Source organism: Oncorhynchus clarkii, chromosome 17 (genome assembly GCF_045791955.1).
Source record: "Oncorhynchus clarkii lewisi isolate Uvic-CL-2024 chromosome 17, UVic_Ocla_1.0, whole genome shotgun sequence".
NCBI classification, from domain to species: Eukaryota; Metazoa; Chordata; class Actinopteri; order Salmoniformes; family Salmonidae; genus Oncorhynchus; species Oncorhynchus clarkii.
In genome coordinates this window covers 85,410,272-85,434,535 of record NC_092163.1, presented here as the reverse complement: position 1 = coordinate 85,434,535, position 24,264 = coordinate 85,410,272, and the positions used below count along the sequence as shown (strand labels likewise).

Below are 24,264 nucleotides of genomic sequence, written 5' to 3'. Positions count from 1 at the left end.
CCCCAAAAAAATTAGATTTTTTTTGTTTATTTTTCCTTACTTTTTCAAAGTCACTGTGCATTTGCAATATGTTTTTTCACTATAGAATCATATTGCAAATGCACGTGCAACTGGTCACCCAAAAATAAAAATTTTGGATTTTTTTTGTTTATGTTTCCTTACTTTTTCAAAGTCACTGTGCATTTGCAATATGTTTTTTCACTATAGAATCATATTGCAAATGCACATGCAACTGGTCATCCCCCCAAAAAAAATTTAGATTTTTTTTGTTTATGTTTCCTTACTTTTTCAAAGTCACTGTGCATTTGCAATATGTTTTTTCACTATAGAATCATATTGCAAATGCACGTGCAACTGGTCATCCCCCAAAAAAATTTTTAGATTTTTTTTGTTTATTTTTCCTTACTTTTTCAAAGTCACTGTGCATTTGCAATATGTTTTTTCACTATAGAATCATATTGCAAATGCACATGCAACTGGTCATCCCCCCCCAAAAAATTTAGATTTTTTTTATGTTTCCTTACTTTTTCAAAGTCACTGTGCATTTGCAATATGTTTTTTCACTATAGAATCATATTGCAAATGCACATGCAACTGGTCATCCCCCCCAAAAAAAATTAGATTTTTTTTGTTTATGTTTCCTTACTTTTTCAAAGTCACTGTGCATTTGCAATATGTTTTTTCACTATAGAATCATATTGCAAATGCACGTGCAACTGGTCATCCCCCAAAAAAAAAATTAGATTTTTTTTGTTTATTTTTCCTTACTTTTTCAAAGTCACTGTGCATTTGCAATATGTTTTTTCACTATAGAATCATATTGCAAATGCACATGCAACTGGTCATCCCCCCCAAAAAATTTTAGATTTTTTTTGTTTATGTTTCCTTACTTTTTCAAAGTCACTGTGCATTTGCAATATGTTTTTTCACTATAGAATCATATTGCAAATGCACGTGCAACTGGTCACCGAAAAATAAAAATGTTGGATTTTTTTTGTTTATGTTTCCTTACTTTTTCAAAGTCACTGTGCATTTGCAATATGTTTTTTCACTATAGAATCATATTGCAAATGCACGTGCAACTGGTCATCCCCCAAAAAAAAATTTAGATTTTTTTTGTTTATTTTTCCTTACTTTTTCAAAGTCACTGTGCATTTGCAATATGTTTTTTCACTATAGAATCATATTGCAAATGCACGTGCAACTGGTCATCCCCCAAAAAAATTTTTAGATTTTTTTTGTTTATTTTTCCTTACTTTTTCAAAGTCACTGTGCATTTGCAATATGTTTTTTCACTATAGAATCATATTGCAAATGCACATGCAACTGGTCATCCCCCCCAAAAAAATTTAGATTTTTTTTATGTTTCCTTACTTTTTCAAAGTCACTGTGCATTTGCAATATGTTTTTTCACTATAGAATCATATTGCAAATGCACATGCAACTGGTCATCCCCCCAAAAAAATTTTAGATTTTTTTTGTTTATGTTTCCTTACTTTTTCAAAGTCACTGTGCATTTGCAATATGTTTTTTCACTATAGAATCATATTGCAAATGCACGTGCAACTGGTCATCCCCCCAAAAAAAAATTAGATTTTTTTTGTTTATGTTTCCTTACTTTTTCAAAGTCACTGTGCATTTGCAATATGTTTTTTCACTATAGAATCATATTGCAAATGCACATGCAACTGGTCATCCCCCCCAAAAAATTTTAGATTTTTTTTGTTTATGTTTCCTTACTTTTTCAAAGTCACTGTGCATTTGCAATATGTTTTTTCACTATAGAATCATATTGCAAATGCACGTGCAACTGGTCACCCAAAAATAAAAATTTTGGATTTTTTTTGTTTATGTTTCCTTACTTTTTCAAAGTCACTGTGCATTTGCAATATGTTTCAATGGGCAGGTACCATCACGAATTTGTCATGCTCAAAATTTTTTAGATGTATTTTTTTTTGTTTCTTACTTTTTCAAAGTCACTGTGCATTTGCAATATGTTTTAAAGGGCAGGTACCATCACGAATTTGTCATGCTATAAAAATCCTGCAGGAATGTGAAATTGACTGGCCCGATGAACTCGGGATGGCTTTGCAGTGATTCTGGGTCATCTCAATCGCTCGTTTGGGTTGATTTCAGAATGTCGCTTTTGGTGATGTTTTTTCACTATAGGATCATATTGCAAATGTACAAGAGTCAAGTGGACAAGAGTCCATCAGTCAATTAGATATCATTCTGACCACCAAACTGATACAAACTGACACCAAACCCACTTTTTCCAACTCGTTTAGTAGCCAACTATTACATACTTCAGAGCTGGCCCAAAATTCACAACCCCTTCGGTTCAAACCATAAAAAAACCATAAAACACGTAGTTACGTTCTAGCTGCGGGTCCATTTCTTATGTTATGTGTTGGCCTAGCTGAGGCGACCCCGAATCCCAAGTTTCGGCTCGATAGGTCATTTGGTGTCCGAGAAAAACCCTAATTGGTGCTGAAAATCCACTATTTTCCATGACTTGCTACGGGGTCCTTGAATGAGCTATTGGACAGAAACGTTGGGGTCTGTCTATATGGGCCGAGACGTTTGCAATGCACCTAGTCTTGCGACTCTGGGACATTTCTAAATGTCGTCATTTTCGTGATGCAAAAATGAATTGAAGTTATTTCAAATGTACGAGGTTGTTTCTCGGTCCGAGAACCTTCTAGAGCCACGTAACTCACCACGCAACATCTACGGGAGGTCTAGAACAGGTTTCTAAAGTTTCGGAACTCTAGGTCCGACGGTTCTTTTTTAGCTCCAACAAAGCTAACTATTGGAGCCACTGTCTGTCTCTACGCACCCCAATACGTCCCTCCTTCCAAGTTGTGTTTTAGTGTGATTTTTTTTTCCTTTGAATTTTTTTGGGAAAAATGACTGATTTACAGTTCATGGGGGTTGCCTAATCACACATATGAAGTTTTGGAAAGATCAGACTTTTTTAACCCTTCGAAACAGCCCCTAAGACACCAATTATGGCACTTCCGGTTGGCACAGGAAGTTATAAATCAACACATATCCTCATTGGGGTATGCTGTTACAGAATCCTGAGTTTTAAGTCCTTACGTTAAGAATTGACTGATCTACACAGGGTTGAATGCACTATGTCTATCAAACTGCATGCAGTGTATGGGTAAACACTTTTAGGGGCATTTTAACCACTTCCGGTTGGTCCAGGAAGCTTAGAATCAACACAGGTAGACCTCATAGTGGCCTGATGGACTGGTACCGAAGACAGGTTCATACGGCATTCATAACCCACATAGGCCTCAGGTTGAAATTAGGGGTGCAGGCAATGTATTCCTATGGGGAGAGATGACACTGTAATCTGTGAGATCAAAAAACACTGTTTTACTGTTAAGGGTTAATGCCACACGGTCAAGGTTAGGCTTGTTCAGATCGGGAGGACCTTAGGAACATTCATGTGGTGCAATTTTTCTTCTCACTCTAACGGTTCTCTCACTGTCACCCAAAAGCAAATGACATTGTGGTGCAGGCTTCATTTTGGGCCTACTATTCTAATGCTCGCTGCGCCTAGACCGAGCGAGCTACGGTCAAGCGGGATATCTCGCTGAACTCGGTACGGCCTAGGGATTATGGTAATGCCATTTCCTGCTCTCTGTGTCTTTAAGCACCGCACTTTATCACTCCATCCTTCCTGTGTGTGTGTGAGGGAGCTTTTCTTTGACATCTGTTGGGATTAATGACTGATTTACAGTTCAGAAGGGTTACCTAGTCACACATATGAAGTTTTGGAGAGATGTGACTTTTTTAACCCTTCGAAACAGAGAGTGTGACCCAATTAAAGGCACTTCCGGTTGGCACAGGAAGCTATAAGTAAACACATGTCTTGATTTACATAGCCACTTACAGAATCCCGAGTTTTAAGTCTTTACGTTAAGAATTGACTGATCTACACAGGGTTGAATGCACTATGTCTATCAAACTGCAGGCAGTGTATGGGTAAACACTTTTAGGGGCATTTTAACCACTTCCGGTTGCTCCAGGAAGCTTAGATTCGACACAGGTAGATCTCATAGTGGCCTGATGGACTGGTACCGAAGACAGGTTCATACGGCATTCATAACCCATATAGGCTTCAGGTTGAATTTTGTGGTGCAGGCAATGTATTCCTATGGGGAGAGATGTCACTGTCATCTGTGAGATCAAAAAACCCTGTTTTACTGTGAAGGGTTAATGCCACACGGTCAAGGTTAGGCTTGTTCAGATCGGGAGGACCTTAGGAACATTCATGTGGTGGAATTGTGCTTCTCACCCTAACGGTTCTCTCACTGCCACCCAAAATCAAATGACATTGTGGTGCAGGCTTCATTTTGGGCCTTCTTTTTTTCAAGTTTGCTGCACTCAGAACGAGCTACGGTCAAGCGGGGCGTCTCCTTGAACTCGGCACAGTCTGGAGACTATGGTGATGCCATTTTTTGTGTTGATTTCAGAATGCCATTTTGGTGATGGTCCCTCTCCGTTTAAACATATTGCAAATGTACAAAAGTCAACTAGCAAGTCAGTGTCCATCAGTCAATTAGATGTCATTATGACACCAAATGGATATCAATTGACACCAAACCCACTTTTTCCTACTCATTTAGTAGCCAACTATCACATATGTCAGAGCAGTCCCATAATTCACAGAGCCTTCGGTTTAAAACATAATAAAAAGGTAAAACACATAGTTACGTTCTAGCTGCGGGTCCAGTTCGGACATTATGTGAAGGCCTATGTGAGGCGACCCCGAATCCCGAGTTTCGGCTCGATAGGTCATTTGGTGTCCGAGAAAAACCCTAATTGGTGCTGAAAATCCACTTTTTTCCATGCCTTGCTACGGGGTCCTTGAACGAGCTATCGGACAGACACGTCGGAGTCCGTCTCTATGGGCCGAGCCGGTTTCAATGCACCTAGCCTTGCGTCTCTGAGACTTTTCTAAACGTCGTCATTTTCGTAATGGTCAAAATGAATTGAAGGTATTGCAAATGTACGAGGCTGTTTCTCGGTCCGAGAACCGTCTAGAGCCACGTAACTCACCACGCACCATCAACCGGAGGTCTAGAACAGGTTTCTAAAGTTTCGGAACTCTAGGTCTGACGGTTCTTTTTTAGCTCGAACAAAGCTAACTATTGCAGCCACTGTCTGTCTCTACGCACCCCAATACGTCCCTCCATCCAAGGTGTGTTTTAGTGTGATTTTTTTTTCCTTTGATTTTTTTTGGGAAAAATTACTGATTTACAGTTCATGGGGGTTGCCTAATCACACATATGAAGTTTTGGAAAGATCAGACTTTTTTAACCCCTCGAAACAGCCCCTGAGACACCAGTTATGGCACTTCCGGTTGGCACAGGAAGCTATAAATCAACACATATCCCCATTGGGGTATGCTGTTACAGAATCCTGAGTTTTAAGTCCTTACGTTAAGAACTGACTGATTTACACAGGGTTGAATGCACTATGTCTGTCAAACTGCAGGCAGGGTATGGGTAAACACTTTTAGGGGCATTTTAACCACTTCCGGTTGGTCCAGGAAGCTCAGAATCAACACAGGTAGACCTCATAGTGGCCTGATGGACTGGTACCGAAGACAGGTTCATACGGCATTCATAACCCATATAGACTTCAGGTTGAAATTAGGGGTGCAGGCAATGTATTCCTATGGGGAGAGATGACACTGTAATCTGTGAGATCAAAAAACACTGTTTTACTCTTAAGGGTTAATGCCACACGGTCAAGGTTAGGCTTGTACAGATCGGGAGGACCTTAGGAACATTCATGTGGTGGAATTTTTCTTCTCACCCTAACGGTTCTCTCACTGTCACTCAAAAGCAAATGACATTGTGGGGCAGGCTTCATTTTGGGCCTACTTTTCTAATGGTCGTTGCGCTTAGACCGAGCGAGCTACGGTCAAGCGGGATAGCTCGTTGAACTCAGCACAGTCTGGAGACTATGGTGATGCCATTTTTTGTGTTGATTTCAGAATGCCATTTTGGTGATGGTCCCTCTCCGTTTAAACATATTGCAAATGCACAAAAGTCAACTAGCAAGTCAGTGTCCATCAGTCAATTAGATGTCATTATGACACCAAACCCACTTTTTACTACTCATTTAGAAGCCAACTATCACATATGTCAGAGCAGTCCCATAATTCACAGCGCCTTTAGTTTAAAACATAATAAAAAGGTAAAACACATAGTTACGTTCTAGCTGCGGGTCCAGTTCGGACATTATGTGAAGTCCTATGTGAGGCGACCCCGAATCCCGAGTTTCGGCTCGATAGGTCATTTGGTGTCCGAGAAAAACCCTAATTGGTGCTGAAAATCCACTTTTTTCCATGCCTTGCTACGGGGTCCTTGAACGAGCTATCGGACAGAAACGTTGGGGTCTGTCTCTATGGGCCGAGCCGGTTTCAATGCACCTAGCCTTGCGTCTCTGAGACTTTTCTAAACGTCGTCATTTTCGTAATGGTCAAAATGAATTGAAGGTATTGCAAATGTACGAGGCTGTTTCTCGGTCCGAGAACCGTCTAGAGCCACGTAACTCACCACGCACCATCGACCGGAGGTCTAGAACAGGTTTCTAAAGTTTCGGAACTCTAGGTCTGACGGTTCTTTTTTAGCTCGAACAAAGCTAACTATTGCAGCCACTGTCTGTCTCTACGCACCCCAATACGTCCCTCCATTCAAGTTGTGTTTTAGTGTGATTTTTTTTTCCTTTGAATTTTTTGGGGAAAAATGACTGATTTACAGTTCATGGGGGTTGCCTAATCACATATATGAAGTTTTGGACAGATCAGACTTTTTTAACCCTTTGAAACAGCCCCTGAGACACCAATTATGGCACTTCCGGTTGGCACAGGAAGCTATAAATCACCACATATCCTCATTGGGGTATGCTGTTACAGAATCCTGAGTTTTAAGTCTTTACGTTAACAACTGAGTTATTTACGGAGGGTTTAGTATGTGTGTGTTATTTCAGAAAATCATAGAAAATCACAGAAATCTCGCAGAGCTCCGCAGCACACTTTAAAAAGATTCGTATGAACACCCTGCAACTGGATCTGTAACCGTTGAAAAAAAAAAACGCCTATTTGTGACCATTGCCAAGTTGTCATTGTTCCATTTCTCTTAAATGACGATAGATAAATGGCTGGTTCTTTTTTTATTGACACCGGAGGCTCCTTGACTTTGACCTGAAGTGGAAAAATAATTTCTCTATTTCCATTTAGGACCTTTAATCCCAGAAAAACGGCCATAACTCAAAAACCGTCGAGGCCTAGACGCCATCTTGTTCGGGGCCAACTGCCCATTATGCCAAACCTACGCTCACCGAGTTTCGGCTTCGAAATATTTTCCGTTTTCGAGATAAGGCCCCGTCGTGATTCGTGATGTTTTGCCAAATTGCCATATGATTCCGTATGCCCTCTTGTGGGAAATTCCGGGATAGCGGAAAAACGCTCAAAAACTTGTTTATTTTATAAAACGGAAACCGAATGTCCGACAAAGTTCATTTGATGACTTCCCGGTAGGTCTGGCCCTACCGCACGGCCCGACGCCGACCGCGAATTTTACAAACGATTTCGGACGTCTAGTAAGGGACCGTACATTTGCAATATGGACTTTCTCACTGATCATACACGAAATGCCGAAATGTTCCCTTGAGGTAGTAGGGCTGAGAGTTGTAGTCGGGCTGACAGTAGGGCCGACAGTTGGGCTGACGGTAGGTCTGGTAGTAGGTCTGATAGTGGGGCTAGTAGAGGTAGTAGGTCTGATAGTGGGGCTGGTAGAGATAGTAGGTCTCATAGTGGGGCTAGTAGAGGTAGTAGGGCTGATAGTAAGGTTAGTAGAGGTAGTAGGGCTGATAGTGGGACTAGTAGATGTAGTAGGCCTGATAGTGGGGCTAGTAGAGGTAGTAGAGATGATAGTGGGGTTAGTATAGGTAGTAGAGCTGATAGTGGGACTAGTAGAGGTAGTAGAGATGATAGTGGGGCTAGTAGAGGTAGTAGGGCTGATAGTAGGGTGAGTAGAGGTAGTAGAGATGATAGTGCGGCTAGTAGAGGTAGTAGGGCTGATAGTAGGGTTAGTAGAGGTAGTAGGGCCGATAGTAGGGCTAGTAGAGGTAGTAGGTCTGATAGTGGGGCTAGTAGAGGTAGTAGGGCTGATAGTGGGGCTAGTAGAGGTAGTAGGGCTGATAGTGGGGCTAGTAGAGGTTGTAGAGATGATAGTGGGGCTAGTAGAGGTAGTAGGGCTGATAGTAGGGTTAGTAGAGGTAGTAGAGATGATAGTGGGGTTAGTAGAGGTAGTAGGGCTGATAGTGGGACTAGTAGAGGTAGTAGAGATGATAGTGGGGCTAGTAGAGGTAGTAGGGCTGATAGTGGGGTTAGTAGAAGTAGTAGGGCTGATAGTGGGGCTAGTAGAGGTAGTAGGGCTGATAGTGGGACTAGTAGAGGTAGTAGAGATGATAGTGGGGCTAGTAGAGGTAGTAGGGCAGATAGTGGGGCTAGTAGAGGTAGTAGAGATGATAGTGGGGTTAGTAGAGGTAGTAGGGCTGATAGTGGGACTAGTAGAGGTAGTAGAGATGATAGTGGGGCTAGTAGAGGTAGTAGGGCTGATAGTGGGGTTAGTAGAGGTAGTAGGGCTGATAGTGGGGTTAGTAGAGGTAGTAGGGCTGATAGTGGGGCTAGTAGAGGTAGTAGGGCTGATAGTTGGACTAGTAGAGGTAGTAGGGCTGATAGTAGGGTTAGTAGAGGTAGTAGGGCTGATAGTGGGGTTAGTAGCGGTAGTAGAGATGATAGTGGGGTTAGTAGAGGTAGTAGGGCTGATAGTGGGACTAGTAGAGGTAGTAGAGATAATAGTGGGGCTAGTAGAGGTAGTAGGGCTGATAGTAGGGTTAGTAGAGGTAGTAGAGATGATAGTGGGGCTAGTAGAGGTAGTAGGGCTGATGGTAGGGTTAGTAGAGGTAGTAGGGCTGATAGTGGGGCTAGAATAGGTAGGATAGCTGATAGTGGGGTTAGTAGAGGTAGCAGGGCTGATAGGGGGACTAGTTATTTTCCTGGACTCGATTGTACCCCCACTAGTTATTTTGCTGGACTCCATAGTACCCCCACTAGTTATTTTGCTGGACTCCATAGTACCCCCACTAGTTATTTTGCTGGACTCCATAGTACCCCCGCTATTAATTTCACTGGACTCCATAGTACCCCCACTATTAATTTTGTTGGACTCCATAGCACCCCCACTAGTTATTTTGCTGGACTCCGTAGTACCCCAACTAGTTATTTTGCCGGACTCCATAGTACACCCACTAGTTATTTTGCCGGACTCCATAGTACCCCCACTAGTTATTCTGCCGGACTCCATAGTACCCCCACTAGTTATTCTGCCGGACTCCATAGTACCCCCACTAGTTATTTTGCTGGACTCCATAGTACCCCCACTAGTTATTTTGCTGGACTCCATAGTACCCCCACTAGTTATTTTGCTGGACTCCATAGTACCCCCACTAGTTATTTTGCTGGACTCCATAGTACCCCCACTAGTTATTCTGCCGGACTCCATACTGGACTCCATTTACTGTTTATTTTGTTTGGTTCGTTCTAGTTCTAACTGATGTACAGTCTTGGCCAAAAGTTTTGAGAATGACACAAATATTCATTTTCACAAAGTCTGCTGCCTCAGTTTGTATGATGGCAATTTGCATATCCTGTCTAGGACACAAGTTCAGCTAGTGGAACCCCCCCACAACATTCCGCTGAAAAGGCAGCACGGGAAATTCAAAAATATTTTTTTGAAATATGTAGCTTTCACATATTAACAAGTTCAATACAGCAAATGAAAGATAAACATCTTGTTAATCTACCCATCGTGTCCGATTTAAAAAATGCTTTACAGCGGAAACACAACATATGATTATGTTAGATCACCACCAAATCCAAAAAACACAGCCATTTTTCCCAGCCAAAGATAGTCACAAAAGCAGAAATAGAGATAAAATGAATCACTAACCTTTGATAATCTTCATCAGATGACACTCATAGGACATAATGTTACACGATATATTTATGTTTGGTTCGATAATGTGCATATTTATATCCACAAATCTCGGTTTACATTGGTGCCATGTTCAGATATGCCTCCAAAATATCCAGAGTAATTACAGAGAGCCACGTCATATAACAAAAATACTATCATAAACTTTGATGAAAGATACATGTTTTACATATAATTAAAGATACACTTGTTCTTAATGCAACCGCTGTGTCAGTTAGGAAAAAGCATACCATGCAATAGTCTGTGACGGCGCTCAAAAGTACACAACATTTCTCCGCCATGTTGGAGTCAACAGAAATTACATCATAAATATTCCCTTACCTTTGATGATCTTTCATCAGAATGCAGTGCCAGGAATCCTAGTTCCGTAATAAATCGTTGTTTTGTTCGATAATGTCCATTAAAAGTGTCCAATTAGCTACTTTTGCTAGCACGTTTAGTTCACATGTCCAAACGCTGGCGCCTGTCCAGGCGAACTCGGACAAAAACTTTAAAAAGTTATATTCCAGGTCGAATAAACTGGTCAAACTAAGCAGAGAATCAATCTTCAGGATGTTGTTATCATATACAGTGGGGCAAAAAAGTATTTAGTCAGCCACCAATTGTGCAAGTTCTCCCACTTAAAAAGATGAGAGAGGCCTGTAATTTTCATCATAGGTACACTTCAACTATGACAGACAAAATGAGGAAAAAAATCCAGAAAATCACATTATAGGATTTTTTATGAATGTATTTGCAAATTATGGTGGAAAATAAGTATTTGGGCAATAACAAAAGTTTATCTCAATACTTTGTTATATACCCTTTGTTGGCAATGACAGAGGTCAAATGTTTTCTGTAAGTCTTCACAAGGTTTTCACACACTGTTGCTGGTATTTTGGCCCATTCCTTAATGCAGATCTCCTCTAGAGCAGTGATGTTTTGGGGCTGTTGCTGGGCAACACGGACTTTCAACTCCCTCCAAAGATTTTCTATGGAGTTGAGATCTGGAGACTGGCTAGGCCACTCCAGGACCATGAAATACTTCTTACGAAGCCACTCCTTCGTTGCCCGGGCGGTGTGTTTGGGATCATTGTCATGCTGAAAGGCCCAGCCACGTTTCATCTTCAATGCCCTTGCTGATGGGAGGAAGTTTTCACTCAAAATCTCACGATACATGGCCCCATTCATTCTTTCCTTTACACAGATCAGTGTCCTGGTCCCTTTGCAGAAAAACAGCCCCAAAGCATGATGTTTCCACCGCCATGCTTCACAGTAGGTATGGTGTTCTTTGGATGCAACTCAGCATTCTTTGTCCTCCAAACACGATGAGTTGAGTTTTTACCAAAAAGTTATATTTTGGTTTCATCTGACCATATGACATTCTCCCAATCTTCTTCTGGATCATCCAAATGCTCTCTAGCAAACTTCAGATGGGCCTGGACATGTACTGGCTTAAGCAGGAGTCCCTGGCGGCGTAGTGTGTTACTGATGGTAGGCTTTATTACTTTGGTCCCAGCTCTCTGCAGGTCATTCACTAGGTCCCCCAGTGTGGTTCTGGGATTTTTGCTCACCGTTCTTGTGATAATTTTGACCCCAAGGGGTGAGATCTTGAGTGGAGCCCCAGATCGAGGGAGATTATCAGTGGTCTTGTATGTCTTCCATTTCCTAATAATTGCTCCCACAGTTGATTTCTTCAAACCAAGCTGCTTACCTATTGCAGATTCAGTCTTCCCAGTCTGGTGCAGGTCTACAATTTTGCTTCTGGTGTCCTTTGACAGCTCTTTGGTCTTGGCCATAGTGGAGTTTGGAGTGTGACTGTTTGAGGTTGTGGACAGGTGTCTTTTATACTAATAACAAGTTCAAACAGGTGCCATTAATACAGGTAACGAGTGGAGGACAGAGGAGCCTCTTAAAGAAGAAGTTACAGGTCTGTGAGAGCCAGAAATCTTGCTTGTTTGTAGGTGACCAAATACTTATTTTCCACCATCATTTGCAAATAAATTCATCACAAATCCTACAATGTGATTTTCTGGATTTTTTTCCTCATTTTGTCTGTCATAGTTGAAGTGTACCTATGATGAAAATTACAGGCCTCTCTCATCTTTTTAAGTGGGAGAACTTGACTAAATACTATTTTGCCCCACTGTATATCCAATAACGTTCCAACCGGAGCATTCGTTTTTGCCTACAGAGTAATGGAACGCATGGCGATATCATGAGTAATGCGCCTGACCAGGAACTGGCATTCTGCCAGACCACTGACTCAAATAGCTGCCATCCGGCTCCACATCACACTAGAGGCTTCATTCCACATTCTTCTGACTGTTGACATCTAGTGGAAGGCGTGGAAAGTAAGAACATCTTACTGGGATGTGAATAGACGATGAGTTTAACATCAACCAGCCCCAGAATTTCCACTTCCTGTTTGGAAGTTTGACTGCCATATGAGTTCTGTTATACTCACAGACATAATTCAAACAGTTTTAGAAACGTCAGAGTGTTTTCTATCCAATAGCAATAATAATATGCATATATTAGCAATCTAGGACAGAGTAGGATGCATTTCACTATGGGCATGCAATTCATCCAAAGTGAAAATGCTGCCCCCTATCCCAAAAGGATATACTCCAGAATGGTATGAAGAGTGATCAGATGAATTACAATTAATTGCAAAGTCCCTCTTTGCCATTCAAATGAACTGAATCCCATTTTCACTGCATTTCAGCCCTGCCACAAAAGGACCAGCTGACATCATGTCAGTGATTCTCTCGTTAACACAGGTGTGAGTGTTTTGCGAGGACAAGGCTGGAGATCACTCTGTCATGCTGATTGAGTTCGAATAACAGATTGGAAGCTTCAAAAGGAGGGTGGTGCTTGGAATCATTGTTTTTTCTCTGTCAATCATGGTTACCTGCAAGGAAACACGTGCCGTCATCATTGCTTTGCACAAAAAGGGCTTCACAGGCAAGGATATTGCTGCCAGTAAGATTGCACCTAAATCAACCATTTATCGGATCATCAAGAACTTCAAGGAGAGCGGTTCAATTGTTGTGAAGAAGGCTTCAGGGCGCCCAAGAAAGTCCAGCAAGCGCCAGGACTGTCTCCTAAAGTTGATTCAGCTGCGGGATTGGGGCACCACCAGTACAGAGCTTGCTCAGGAATGGCAACAGGCAGGTGTGAGTGCATCTGCACGCACAGTGAGGCAAAGACTTTGGAGGATGGCCTGGTGTCAAGAAGGGCAGCAAAGAAGCCCCTTCTCTCCAGGAAAAACATCAGGGACAGACTGATATTCTGCAAAAGGTACAGGGATTGGACTGCTGAGGACTGGGGTAAAGTCATTTTCTCTGATGAATCCCCTTTTCGATTGTTAGGGGTATCCGGAAAAAAGCTTGTCCAGAGAAGACAAGGTGAGCGCTACAGTAAAGCATCCTGAGACCATTCATGTGTGGGGTTGCTTCTCAGCCAAGGGAGTGGGCTCACTCACAATTTTGCCTAAGAACACAGCCATGAATAAAGAATGGTACCAACACATCTTCCGAGAGCAACTTCTCCCAACCGTCCAGGAACAGTTTGGTGACGAACAATGCCTTTTCCAGCATGATGGAGCACCTTGCCATAAGGCAAAAGTGATAACTAAGTGGCTCGGGGAACAAAACATTGAGATTTTGGGTCCATGGCCAGAAAACTCCCCAGACCTTAATCCCATTGAGAACTTGTGGTCAATCCTCAAGAGGCGGCTGGACAAACAAAATCAAATCAAAGTTTATTTGTCACGTGCACCGAATACAACAGGTGTAGACCTTACAGTGAAATGCTTACTTACAGGCTCTAACCAATAGTGCAAAAAAGGTGTTATGTGAACAATAGGGAAGTAAAGAAATAAAATAACAGAAAAAAGACAGGCTATATACAGTAGCGAGGCTATAAAAGTAGCGAGGCTACATACAGACACCGGTTAGTCAGGCTGATTGAGGTAGTATGTCCATGTAGATATGGTTAAAGTGACTATGCATATATGATTAACAGAGAGTAGCAGTAGCGTAAAAGAGGGGTTGGCAGGTGGTGGGTGGCGTAACACAATGCAGATTTGCCCGGTTAGCCAATGTGCGGGAACACTGGTTGGTCAGCCCAAAACCCACAAATTCTGACAAACTCCAAGCATTGATTAGGCAAGAATGGGCTGCCATCATTCAGGATGTGGCCCAGAAGTTAATTGACAGCATGCCAGGGTGGATTGCAGAGGTCTTGAAAAAGAAGGGTCAACACTGCAAATATTGACTCTTTGCATCAACTTCATGTAATTGTCAATAAAATGCTTTTAACTATACTTCAGTATTCCATAGTAACATCTGACAAAAATATCTAAAGACACTGAAGCAGCAAACTTTGTGGAAATTAATATTTGTGTCATTCTTAACTTTTGGCCACGACTGTATACTGTGACTTTGGGGTGCCAGGTTGGTTGTAGTTATAACTGCTGTATACTGTGCCTTTGGGTTGCCAGGTTGTGGGTTCCTCCATGCAGCTGATCGGAGAGCACCAGGCAGAGGACAGGCAGCTCATCTCTGATCTGGTGCTGACTAAGATGAACCAGGCTCAGCCAAGGACGGCCACTCACTCTCCTGTCCAGAAACCGGTAAGGAAGCTATCACTGTCCTGTCCAGGGGACGGTAAGGAAGCTATCACTGTCCTGTCCAGAGATCGGTAAGGAAGCTATCACTGTCCTGTCCAGAGACCGGTAAGGAAGCTATCACTGTCCTGTCTAGAGACCGGTAAGGAAGCTATCACTGTCCTGTCCAGGGACCGGTAAGGAAGCTATCACTGTCCTTTCCAGAGATCGGTAAGGAAGCTATCACTGTCCTGTCCGGAGACTGGTAAGGAAGCTATCACTGTCCTGTCCAGAAATCGGTAAGGAAGCTATCACTGTCCTGTCCAGAGACCGGTAAGGAAGCTATCACTGTCCTGCCCAGACCGGTAAGGAAGCTATCACTGTCCTGTCCAGAGACCGGTAAGGAAGCTATCACTGTCCTGTCCAGAGACCGATAAGGAAGCAATCACTACTGTGTATCTGCATCCCTCAGTAGACACTATATCTGAGTTGCAGGTTAAAGATGTGAGGAGTGAAATGGAGATGAAGTTTGATCTTTGCTGTCATGTTGTTTTCAGAACAGTTTGTCTTTGCTCACGGCACCCCCTGGTGGGGAGACTCATTATCAGTCCTTCCTCATTCTGTCATGTTTGTCTTTATATGTCAACAGCCTTATATGTTACAGTTTTTCTCAATTGCTTGAGCACATTTGTCCACTCAGAATTCACTTTTTGAAAACTATTAACACGCAGCTCCAAACTGAAACACAGTGGCCAAAATAACCCACTTAATTTGCAAAATGCATTACACCCCTATATTCGAAGTCTGGACTCCCGCAAAAATCAAATTAGCATAATACAAAAATTCCCATAAAAATCTGTCAGTTTAAGCTAGAGATATTTGTTTTTTTAATTGGATGTGTCTCAATCCACCACATCTGCCGATGTCACACTTCCACGGTAAAAGTTGTGTTTGTCAGACCATGAGACATCCCACAACTTCGTCTGTAGCGTCCGAATGGTTTGGCCTACATTTTGCTATAAGACCCCTACAAGCGTGTGAAGTTGGTACAGCCGATCTGCCAACTTCTGTCTGTAGCATATGAACAGTTTGAGCTACACCAGTTTGAGCTTTTCCCTCTATGGAAAGGTGAGACTCTCACAAACACATCGTTTTTTTTTTGCTCTTGGATGCCCACAGGCCTCACAACACTCATCTGAAGGTCCCCAAGTACCAGTTGAATAAAATTAATGGAAGTATACAGTGCCTTCGGAAAGTTTTCAGACCCCTTGACTTTTTCCATGTTTTGTTACGTTACAGCCTTATTCTAAAATTGATGAGGGGAAAAAACGATTTACTCAATCTACACACAATTCCCTATAATGACAAAGCAAAAACTGATTTTTTAAAATGTTTGCTAATTTATAAAATAAACAAACCCGGAAATATTCCATTTACATAAGTATTCAGACCCTTTACTGAGTACTTTGATGAATCACCTTTGGCAGCAAATACAGCATCGGGTCTTCTTGGGTATGACGCTACAAGCTTGGCACACCTGTATTTGGGGAGTTTCTCCCATTATCTCAAGCTCTGTCAGGTTGGATGGGGAGCTTTACTGCACAGCTATTCAGGTCTCTCCTGAAATGTCCGGGCTTTGGCTTGGCCACTCAGGACATTCAGAGACTTGTCCCGAAAGCACCCCTGTGGTGTCTTGGCTGTGTGCTTAGGGTTGTTGTCCTGTTGGAAGGTGAACATTCACCTCCGTTCATCTTTGCCTCGATCCTGACTAGTCTCCCAGTCACCGCCGCTGAAAAGCGTCCCCACAGCATGATGCTTCCACCACCATGTTTCACTGTAGGGATGGTGCCAGATTTCCTCCAGATGTGACGCTTGGCATTCAGGCCAAATAGTTCAATCTTGGTTTCATCAGACCAGAGAATTTTGTTTCTCATGGTCTGAGAGTCCTTTAGGTGCCTTTTAGCAAACTCCAAGTGGGCTGTCATGGGCCTTTTACTGAGGAGTGGCTTCCGTCTGGCCACTCTACCATAAAGGCCTGATTGGTGGAGTGCTGCAGAGATGGTTGTCCTTCTGGAAGGTTCTCCCATCTCCACAGAGGAACTCTAGAGCTTTGTCAAAGTGACCATGATCACCTCTCTGACCAAGGCCCTTCTCCCCCGAATGCTCAGTTTGGCTGAGCGGACAGCTTTAGGAAGAATCTTGGTGGTTCCAAACTTCTTCCATTTAAGATTGATGGAGAACACTGTTCTTGGGGACCTTCAATGCTGCAGATATTTAGTACCCTTCACCAGATCTGTACTTCGACAAAATCCTGTCTCGGAGCTCTACAGACAATTCCTTCTACCTCATGGCTTGGTTTTTGCTCTGACATGCACTGTCAACTGTGGGACCTTATATAGACCGATGTGTGCCTTTCAAAATCATGTCCAATCAATTAAATGTATGACAGGTGGACTCCAATCAAGTTGAAGTTGATACTCAATCTGAATACTTATGTAAATAAGGTATTTTTGTTTTTTAAATTGAATCGATTAGCCAAAATTTCTAAAAACCTCTTTCTCTTTTGTCATTATGGGGTATTGTGTGTAGATTGATGAGGATTTTTTATTTTATTTAATCCATTTTAGAATAAAACTGTAACACAACAAAATGTTGAAAATAATCAAGGGGTCTGAATACTTTCTGAAGGCACTGTATATGTATATGGATACTGTTGAGTGCCAAACAAATTGGGTTAAATACATGTAAAAAAAACCGAACAAATGTTTCTTGGTCTTTCTTATATCTCTCAGATATAGGAATATATATAATATATAATATGTAGCGAATATAAGCTATTCACTGTGTTTGTATGGGCTAATAGCAGTAAGGCCCCAAAAATGTTTTCATCAAATATATACAGTACCAGTCAAAAGTGTGGACACACCTACTCATTCAAGGGTTTTTCTTTATTTGTACTATCTTCTACATTGTAAAATAATAGTGAAGACATCAAAACTATGAAATAACACATATGCAATCATGTAGTAACCAAAATATTGGTAAACCCTTTGCCTTGATGACAGCTTTGCACACTCGTGGCATTCTCTCAACCAGCTTCACATGGAATGCTTTTACAACAGTATTGAAGGAGTTCACACATATGCTAAACACTTGTTGGCTGCTTTTCCTTCACTCTGCGGTCCAACTGATCCCAAACCATCTCAATTGGGTTGATGTTGGGTGATTGTGGAGGTCAGGTCATCTGAGGCAAAACTCCATTACTCTCTTTCTTGGTCAAATAGCCCTTACACAGCCTGAAGGTGTGTTGTGTCATTGTCTTCTTGAAAAACAAATTATAGTCACACTAAGAATAAACCAGATGGGATGGCGTATCACTGCAGAATGCTGTGGTAGCCATGCTGGTTAAGTGTGCCTTACATTCTAAATAAATCACAGACAGTGTCACCAGCAAAGCATCCACACACAATCACACCTTCTCCTCCATGCTTCACGGTGGGAACCACACATGCAGAGATCATCCGTTCACCTACTCTACATCTCACAAAGACATGGTGGTTGGAACCAAAAATCTCAAATTTGGTCTCATCAGACCAAAGGACCGATTTCCACCGGTCTAATGTCCATTGCTCGTGTTTCTTGAGAGGTTGAGATGTGTCTGTCACTAGAACTAGACATTTTCCAGATTGACTGACCTTCATGTCTTAAAGTGATGATGGACTGTTTCTCTTTGGTTATTTGAGCTGTTCTTGACCTAATATGGACTTGGTCTTTTACCAAATAGGGCTATATTCTGTATACCACCCCTACCTTGGTACAACCAACTGATTGACTCAAACAAATTTAAGAAGGATAGAAATTCCACAAATTAACTTCTAACAAGGCACATCTGTTAATTGAAATGCTTCCAGGTGACTATCTCATGAAACTGGCTGAGAAAATGCCAAGAATGTGCAAAGCTGTCATCAAGGCAAAGGGTGTCTACTTTGAAGAATTTCAAATATAAATTATTTTTTGATTTGTTAAACACTCTTTTGGTGTTATTTCATAGTTTTGATGTCTTCACTATTATTCTACAATGTAGAAAATTATGAAAAAAATAAGAAAACCCCTTGAATGAGTAGGTGTGTCCAAACTTTTGACTGGTACTGTATGTATATATATATTTATACATATATATATATATATTCAAACAGCTAAATTATCCTTGGTATGACCTTATTAAAACAATTCCATATAGCTTAGTATATAATTACAGTATGCACCATAATAGGTAAAAATATTATCACAGCATGGGCTATATTATTTTTTCCAAAAATGATTTGACCAAAGATAACCAATGCAGAAAGAATGTCACTAAAGAGCATGAATATCCAGAAACAAAAGGCTTTTCTTGAACTTTTTCCATTTGAACTTAGAGCTGAACTTTCTTCCTCTATGGGCCCCTCTATCTCTCCTTTGTCCTTGCCCTTGGCCTCTTACTTGGTCCATTCTTGCAAAAAGAAATTCAGAGGTGGCCTCTTTTATGCATGAATAAGGTCTAATTGAACAATAAGTTTTGCACATGAAGAGAAGAAGAGCTTCACATTCATGGGAGTAATTTGTATCAGCTTTAGCATTTGCATTGTGTGTGAAAGCAATGAGAAATTGCTTACACTTTAGCTAAAAATAATACTGTTGTGCTCATTAGGTTCTGATGGGGATCAAGTGGACCCCAGTTCATTAAAAGTGTCTTAGCAATCCAGAAAAACTTAAATATGTGTTACAGCTGTCACAGACCTGTATTGTACTGCTGATTATGTTGCTGATACCTGAGCTATTCCACCATGTAACTATGCCCGTGCTACCTGTTACCTGAGCTATTCCACCATGTAACTATACCCGTGCTACCTGATACCTGAGCTATTCCACCATGTAACTATGCCCGTGCTACCTGATACCTGAGCTATTCCACCATGTAACTATACCCATGCTACCTGATACCTGAGCTATTCCACCATGTAACTATGCCCGTGCTACCTGATACCTGAGCTATTCCACCATGTAACTATACCTGTGCTACCTGTTACCTGAGCTATTCCACCATGTAACTATACCCGTGCTACCTGTCATGATGTATGTCTATGTCTCTGTCTGTTTCAGAGGGAAGTGGCAGAGCCAACCAAGAACCCCGGACAGTGGCGCCAATCTCAAGGTTGTTTACATTACATCCTAGACCGTAATGGTGTTACTGTAGAAACCAGTCAGGTTCAGGCCAAGTGATTGGCCAGTTAGAAATCTCAGGCTGGCCTCCTGAGTGGCACAGTGGTCAAATGAACTGCATCGCAGTGCTTGAGGCATCACTACAGACCGGGTTTGATCCCAGGCTGGCCATGACCGGGAGACCTATGAGGCGGCGCACAATTGGCCCAGCGTCGCCCTGGTTAGGCGATGGTTTGGCCGGCTGGGATGTCCTTGTCCTGTCGGGCTCTAGCGACTCCTTGCGGCGGGCCAGACGCATGCAAGCTGACTTCAGTCACCAGGTGTACGTGTTTCCTGCGACACATTGGTAAGCTGGCTTGCGGTTTAAGCGAGGAGTGTGTAAAGAAGTAGTGCGGCTTGGCAGGGTCGTGTTTCGGAGGACGCACGCAAAAGTGCACTGTATACTGTATGTAACTGTTATGAATTTTGTATTGTCAATTTGTTGTCTACTGTATTAAAACCACCACTTTAAACATGTACATGTTACTGCAACAAAATGTCCCCATGGGGATTATAAGCAAAGTAAAGAAAGAGCCATAAATGTTTAAGCCATCTGAAATATTTCTATGAGAATTAGAAAACAACGTACATTTAGTTTTTCCTGCATTTAAGTACCAATTTTAAATCAACCAGGATTTGATCAATCCGATTTCAGCCCCAACATAGCCTGGTCAGCGATAAGGGCAATAGCGTACATAGCAGTGTAATCTGCATACAGATGAATGTTACAGGTTTTTGCAGATAGACTGACATTATTTTTCTAATTAGTAAAGAGGACAGGTCCCAAAATCGATCCCTGCAAGACACCTTTAGTAATATTGAGGTAACTTCATTTGACACCATCAGATTGCACACATTGTGCCTTATCTGACAGACAGTTCCCAAACCACTTGCAAGAAACCTGTTGGAGGCCCATTTCAGACAACCTTTGAATGAGTAGGGGATGGTCGACAGTATCAAAAGCCTTGGATAGGTTTATAAATATGTCAGCACAGTGATTCCTATGATCTAAGCAATTTAATACAACATTTAAGACAAGCATAGCAGCTGAAACAGTGCTATGTCCAGGTCTAAAACCAGACTGGTGCACATTAAGAATATCATTTGAAGTTTAAAAAGTTCCTAGCTGAGAGTTTGCCAGTGTTTCTAATATTTTTGCAATGCATGATAGTTTAGACATCGGATGGTTGTTATCTCGGTCAGATGGACCCCCACTTTATAAAGGGGAGGATATGTTCCAACTTCCAGATCATGGATAGCATCAGTAGCCATTGTTAAATAAAAATGTGGGTCAAAGGTTATACAATGAGGGGGCAGAAAGCTGCAGTAGAAAGAGATCAAGCAAATCAGCTCCTGTGGATTTTTTTGCATAACTTTTTTGCAATTGAAATGTTTCAAACGGAAAAAAGAGTGAGTGGAGGGGCATTATTCTCAACTATCTTTTTAGCAGTGAATAAAGGACTTCCTAGTGGAACTTGAGGTATTTTCAGAAACCATTCTTTCAAACAGATGGCCAGCTGAGGAAAAATGGTTATCAAAAATACCACAAATGAGGAGGGGAGTTTATTTATCAAAGATTTGACCACTTTCAAGAATTGAACTGGATTTCCACCACTCTCAGATACACAATTCAATCTGTCAATCTAGCCTTAGCCCAAGCTAAATGTCTTACCTTAATATCTTATATGGATCATGCTTATCTACATGTCTTAAATTAATGACGGACTGTCGTTTCTCTTTGCTTATTTGAGCTGTTCTTGCTATAATTCCACAAATGTACTTTTATGAAGGCACACCTGTTAATAATGTAAATGCATTCCAGATGACTACCTCATGAAGCTGGTTGAGAGAATGCCAAGAGTATGCAAAGCTGTCATCAAGGCAAAGGGTGGCTGTTTGAAGAATCTCAAATATAAAATATATTTTGATTTGTGTAACACTTTTTTGGTTGCTACATGATTCCATATGTGTTATTTCATAGTTTTGAAGTCTTCACTATTATTCTACAATGTGGTAAAACTTTTTACTGGTAGTGTACATAGTACAGTAATACATACAATAATACGTAGTACCGTAATACATTAATTAATACAAAGTACAGTAAAACATAGTACAGTACAACGGCTGGCCATGCCTTCCTCCTGGCTTCTCCAACCTCGGCCAACAGCTCCACCCCCCCCCCCCCCGCAGCTACTCGCCCAAGCCTCTCCAGGTTCTCCTTTACCCAGATCAAGATAGCAGATGTTCTGAAAGAGCTGCAAAACCTGGACCCGTACAAATCAGCTGGGCTTGACAATCTGGACCCTCTATTTCTGAAACTATCCGCCGCCATTGTCGCAACCCCTATTACCAGCCTGTTCAACCTCTCTTTCATATCGTCTGAGATCCCCAAGGATTGGAAAGCTGTCGCAGTCATCCCCCTCTTCAAAGGGGGAGACACCCTGGACCCAAACTGTTACAGACCTATATCCATCCTGCCCAGCCTATCTAAGGTCTTCGAAAGCCAAGTCAACAAACAGGTCACTGACCATCTCGAATCCCACCGTACCTTCTCTGCTGTGCAATCTGGTTTCCGAGCCGGTCACGGGTGCACCTCAGCAACGCTCAAGGTACTAAACGATATCATAACTGCCATCGATAAAAGACAGTACTGTGCAGCCGTCTTCATCGACCTTGCCAAGGCTTTCGACTCTGTCAATCACCATATTCTTATCGGCAGACTCAGTAGCCTCGGTGTTTCTGATGACTGCCTTGCCTGTTTCACCAACTAATTTGCAGACAGAGTTCAGTGTGTCAAATCGGAGGGCATGCTGTCCGGTCCTCTGGCAGTCTCTATGGGGGTGCCACAGGGTTCAATTCTCGGGCCGACTCTTTTCTCTGTATATATCAATGATGTTGCTCTTGCTGCGGGCGATTCCCTGATCCACCTCTACACAGACGATACCATTCTGTATACTTCCGACCCGTCCTTGGACACTGTGCTATCTAACCTCCAAACGAGCTTCAATGCCATACAACACTCCTTCCGTGGCCTCCAACTGCTCTTAAACGCTAGTAAAACCAAATGCATGCTTTTCAACCATTCGCTGCCTGCACCCGCACGCCCGACTAGCATCACCACCCTGGATGGTTCCGACCTAGAATATGTGGACATCTATAAGTACCTAGGTGTCTGGCTAGACTGTAAACTCTCCTTCCAGACTCATATCAAACATCTCCAATCTAAAATCAAATCTAGAGTCGGCTTTCTATTCCGCAACAAAGCCTCCTTCACTCACGCCGCCAAACTTACCCTAGTAAAACTGACTATCCTACCGATCCTCGACTTCGGCGATGTCATCTACAAAATAGCTTCCAATACTCTACTCAGTAAACTGGATGCAGTTTATCACAGTGCCATCCGTTTTGTTACTAAAGCACCTTATACCACCCACCACTGCGACATGTATGCTCTAGTCGGCTGGCCCTCGCTACATATTCGTCGCCAGACCCACTGGCTCCAGGTCATCTACAAGTCCATGCTAGGTAAAGCTCCGCCTTATCTCAGTTCACTGGTCACGATGGCAACACCCACCCGTAGCACGCGCTCCAGCAGGTGTATCTCACTGATCATCCCTAAAGCCAACACGTCATTTGGCCGCCTTTCGTTCCAGTTTTCTGCTGCCTGTGACTGGAACGAATTGCAAAAATCGCTGAAGTTGGAGACTTTTATCTCCCTCACCAACTTCAAACATCTGATATCTGAGCAGCTAACCGATCGCTGCAGCTGTACATAGTCTATCGGTAAATAGCCCACCCAATTTTACCTACCTCATCCCCATACTGTTTATATTTATTTACTTTTCTGCTCTTTTGCACACCAATATCTCTACCTGTACATGACCATCTGATCATTTATCACTCCAGTGTTAATCTGCAAAATTGTAATTATATAGACTGTCTTTTTTTTCTACTGTGTTATTGACTTGTTAATTGTTTACTCCATGTGTAACTCTGTGTTGTCTGTTCACACTGCTATGCTTTATCTTGGCCAGGTCGCAGTTGTAAATGAGAACTTGTTCTCAACTAGCCTACCTGGTTAAATAAAGGTGAAATAAAAAAATAAAAAAATAAAAAAATAAAGTTAAACACAATATAATACATAGTACAGTAATACATAGTACAGTAGTACATACAACAATACATTGTACTGTAACACAGTACAGTAATACATAGTACATTTATATATAAAGTAATACATAGTACAGTTAAACATAGTAGAGTAATACATATAATAATACATAGTACCGTAATATGTAATAGATACTACAGTAATACATACAGTAATATATAGTACAGTAAAAA

The 24,264-nt window shown here is 41.9% G+C and overlaps 1 protein-coding gene across 1 annotated transcript in view; it reads left to right on the top strand.

Moving 5' to 3' along the window:
- LOC139371483 (synapsin-2-like) overlaps positions 1–24,264 on the top strand; it is a 218,542-nt gene that overhangs the window by 159,416 nt on the left and 34,862 nt on the right. Inside the window, 2 exon segments of the mRNA XM_071111936.1 lie at positions 14,575–14,706; positions 19,822–19,873. Coding sequence (XP_070968037.1) covers positions 14,575–14,706; positions 19,822–19,873 — 184 coding nt within the window.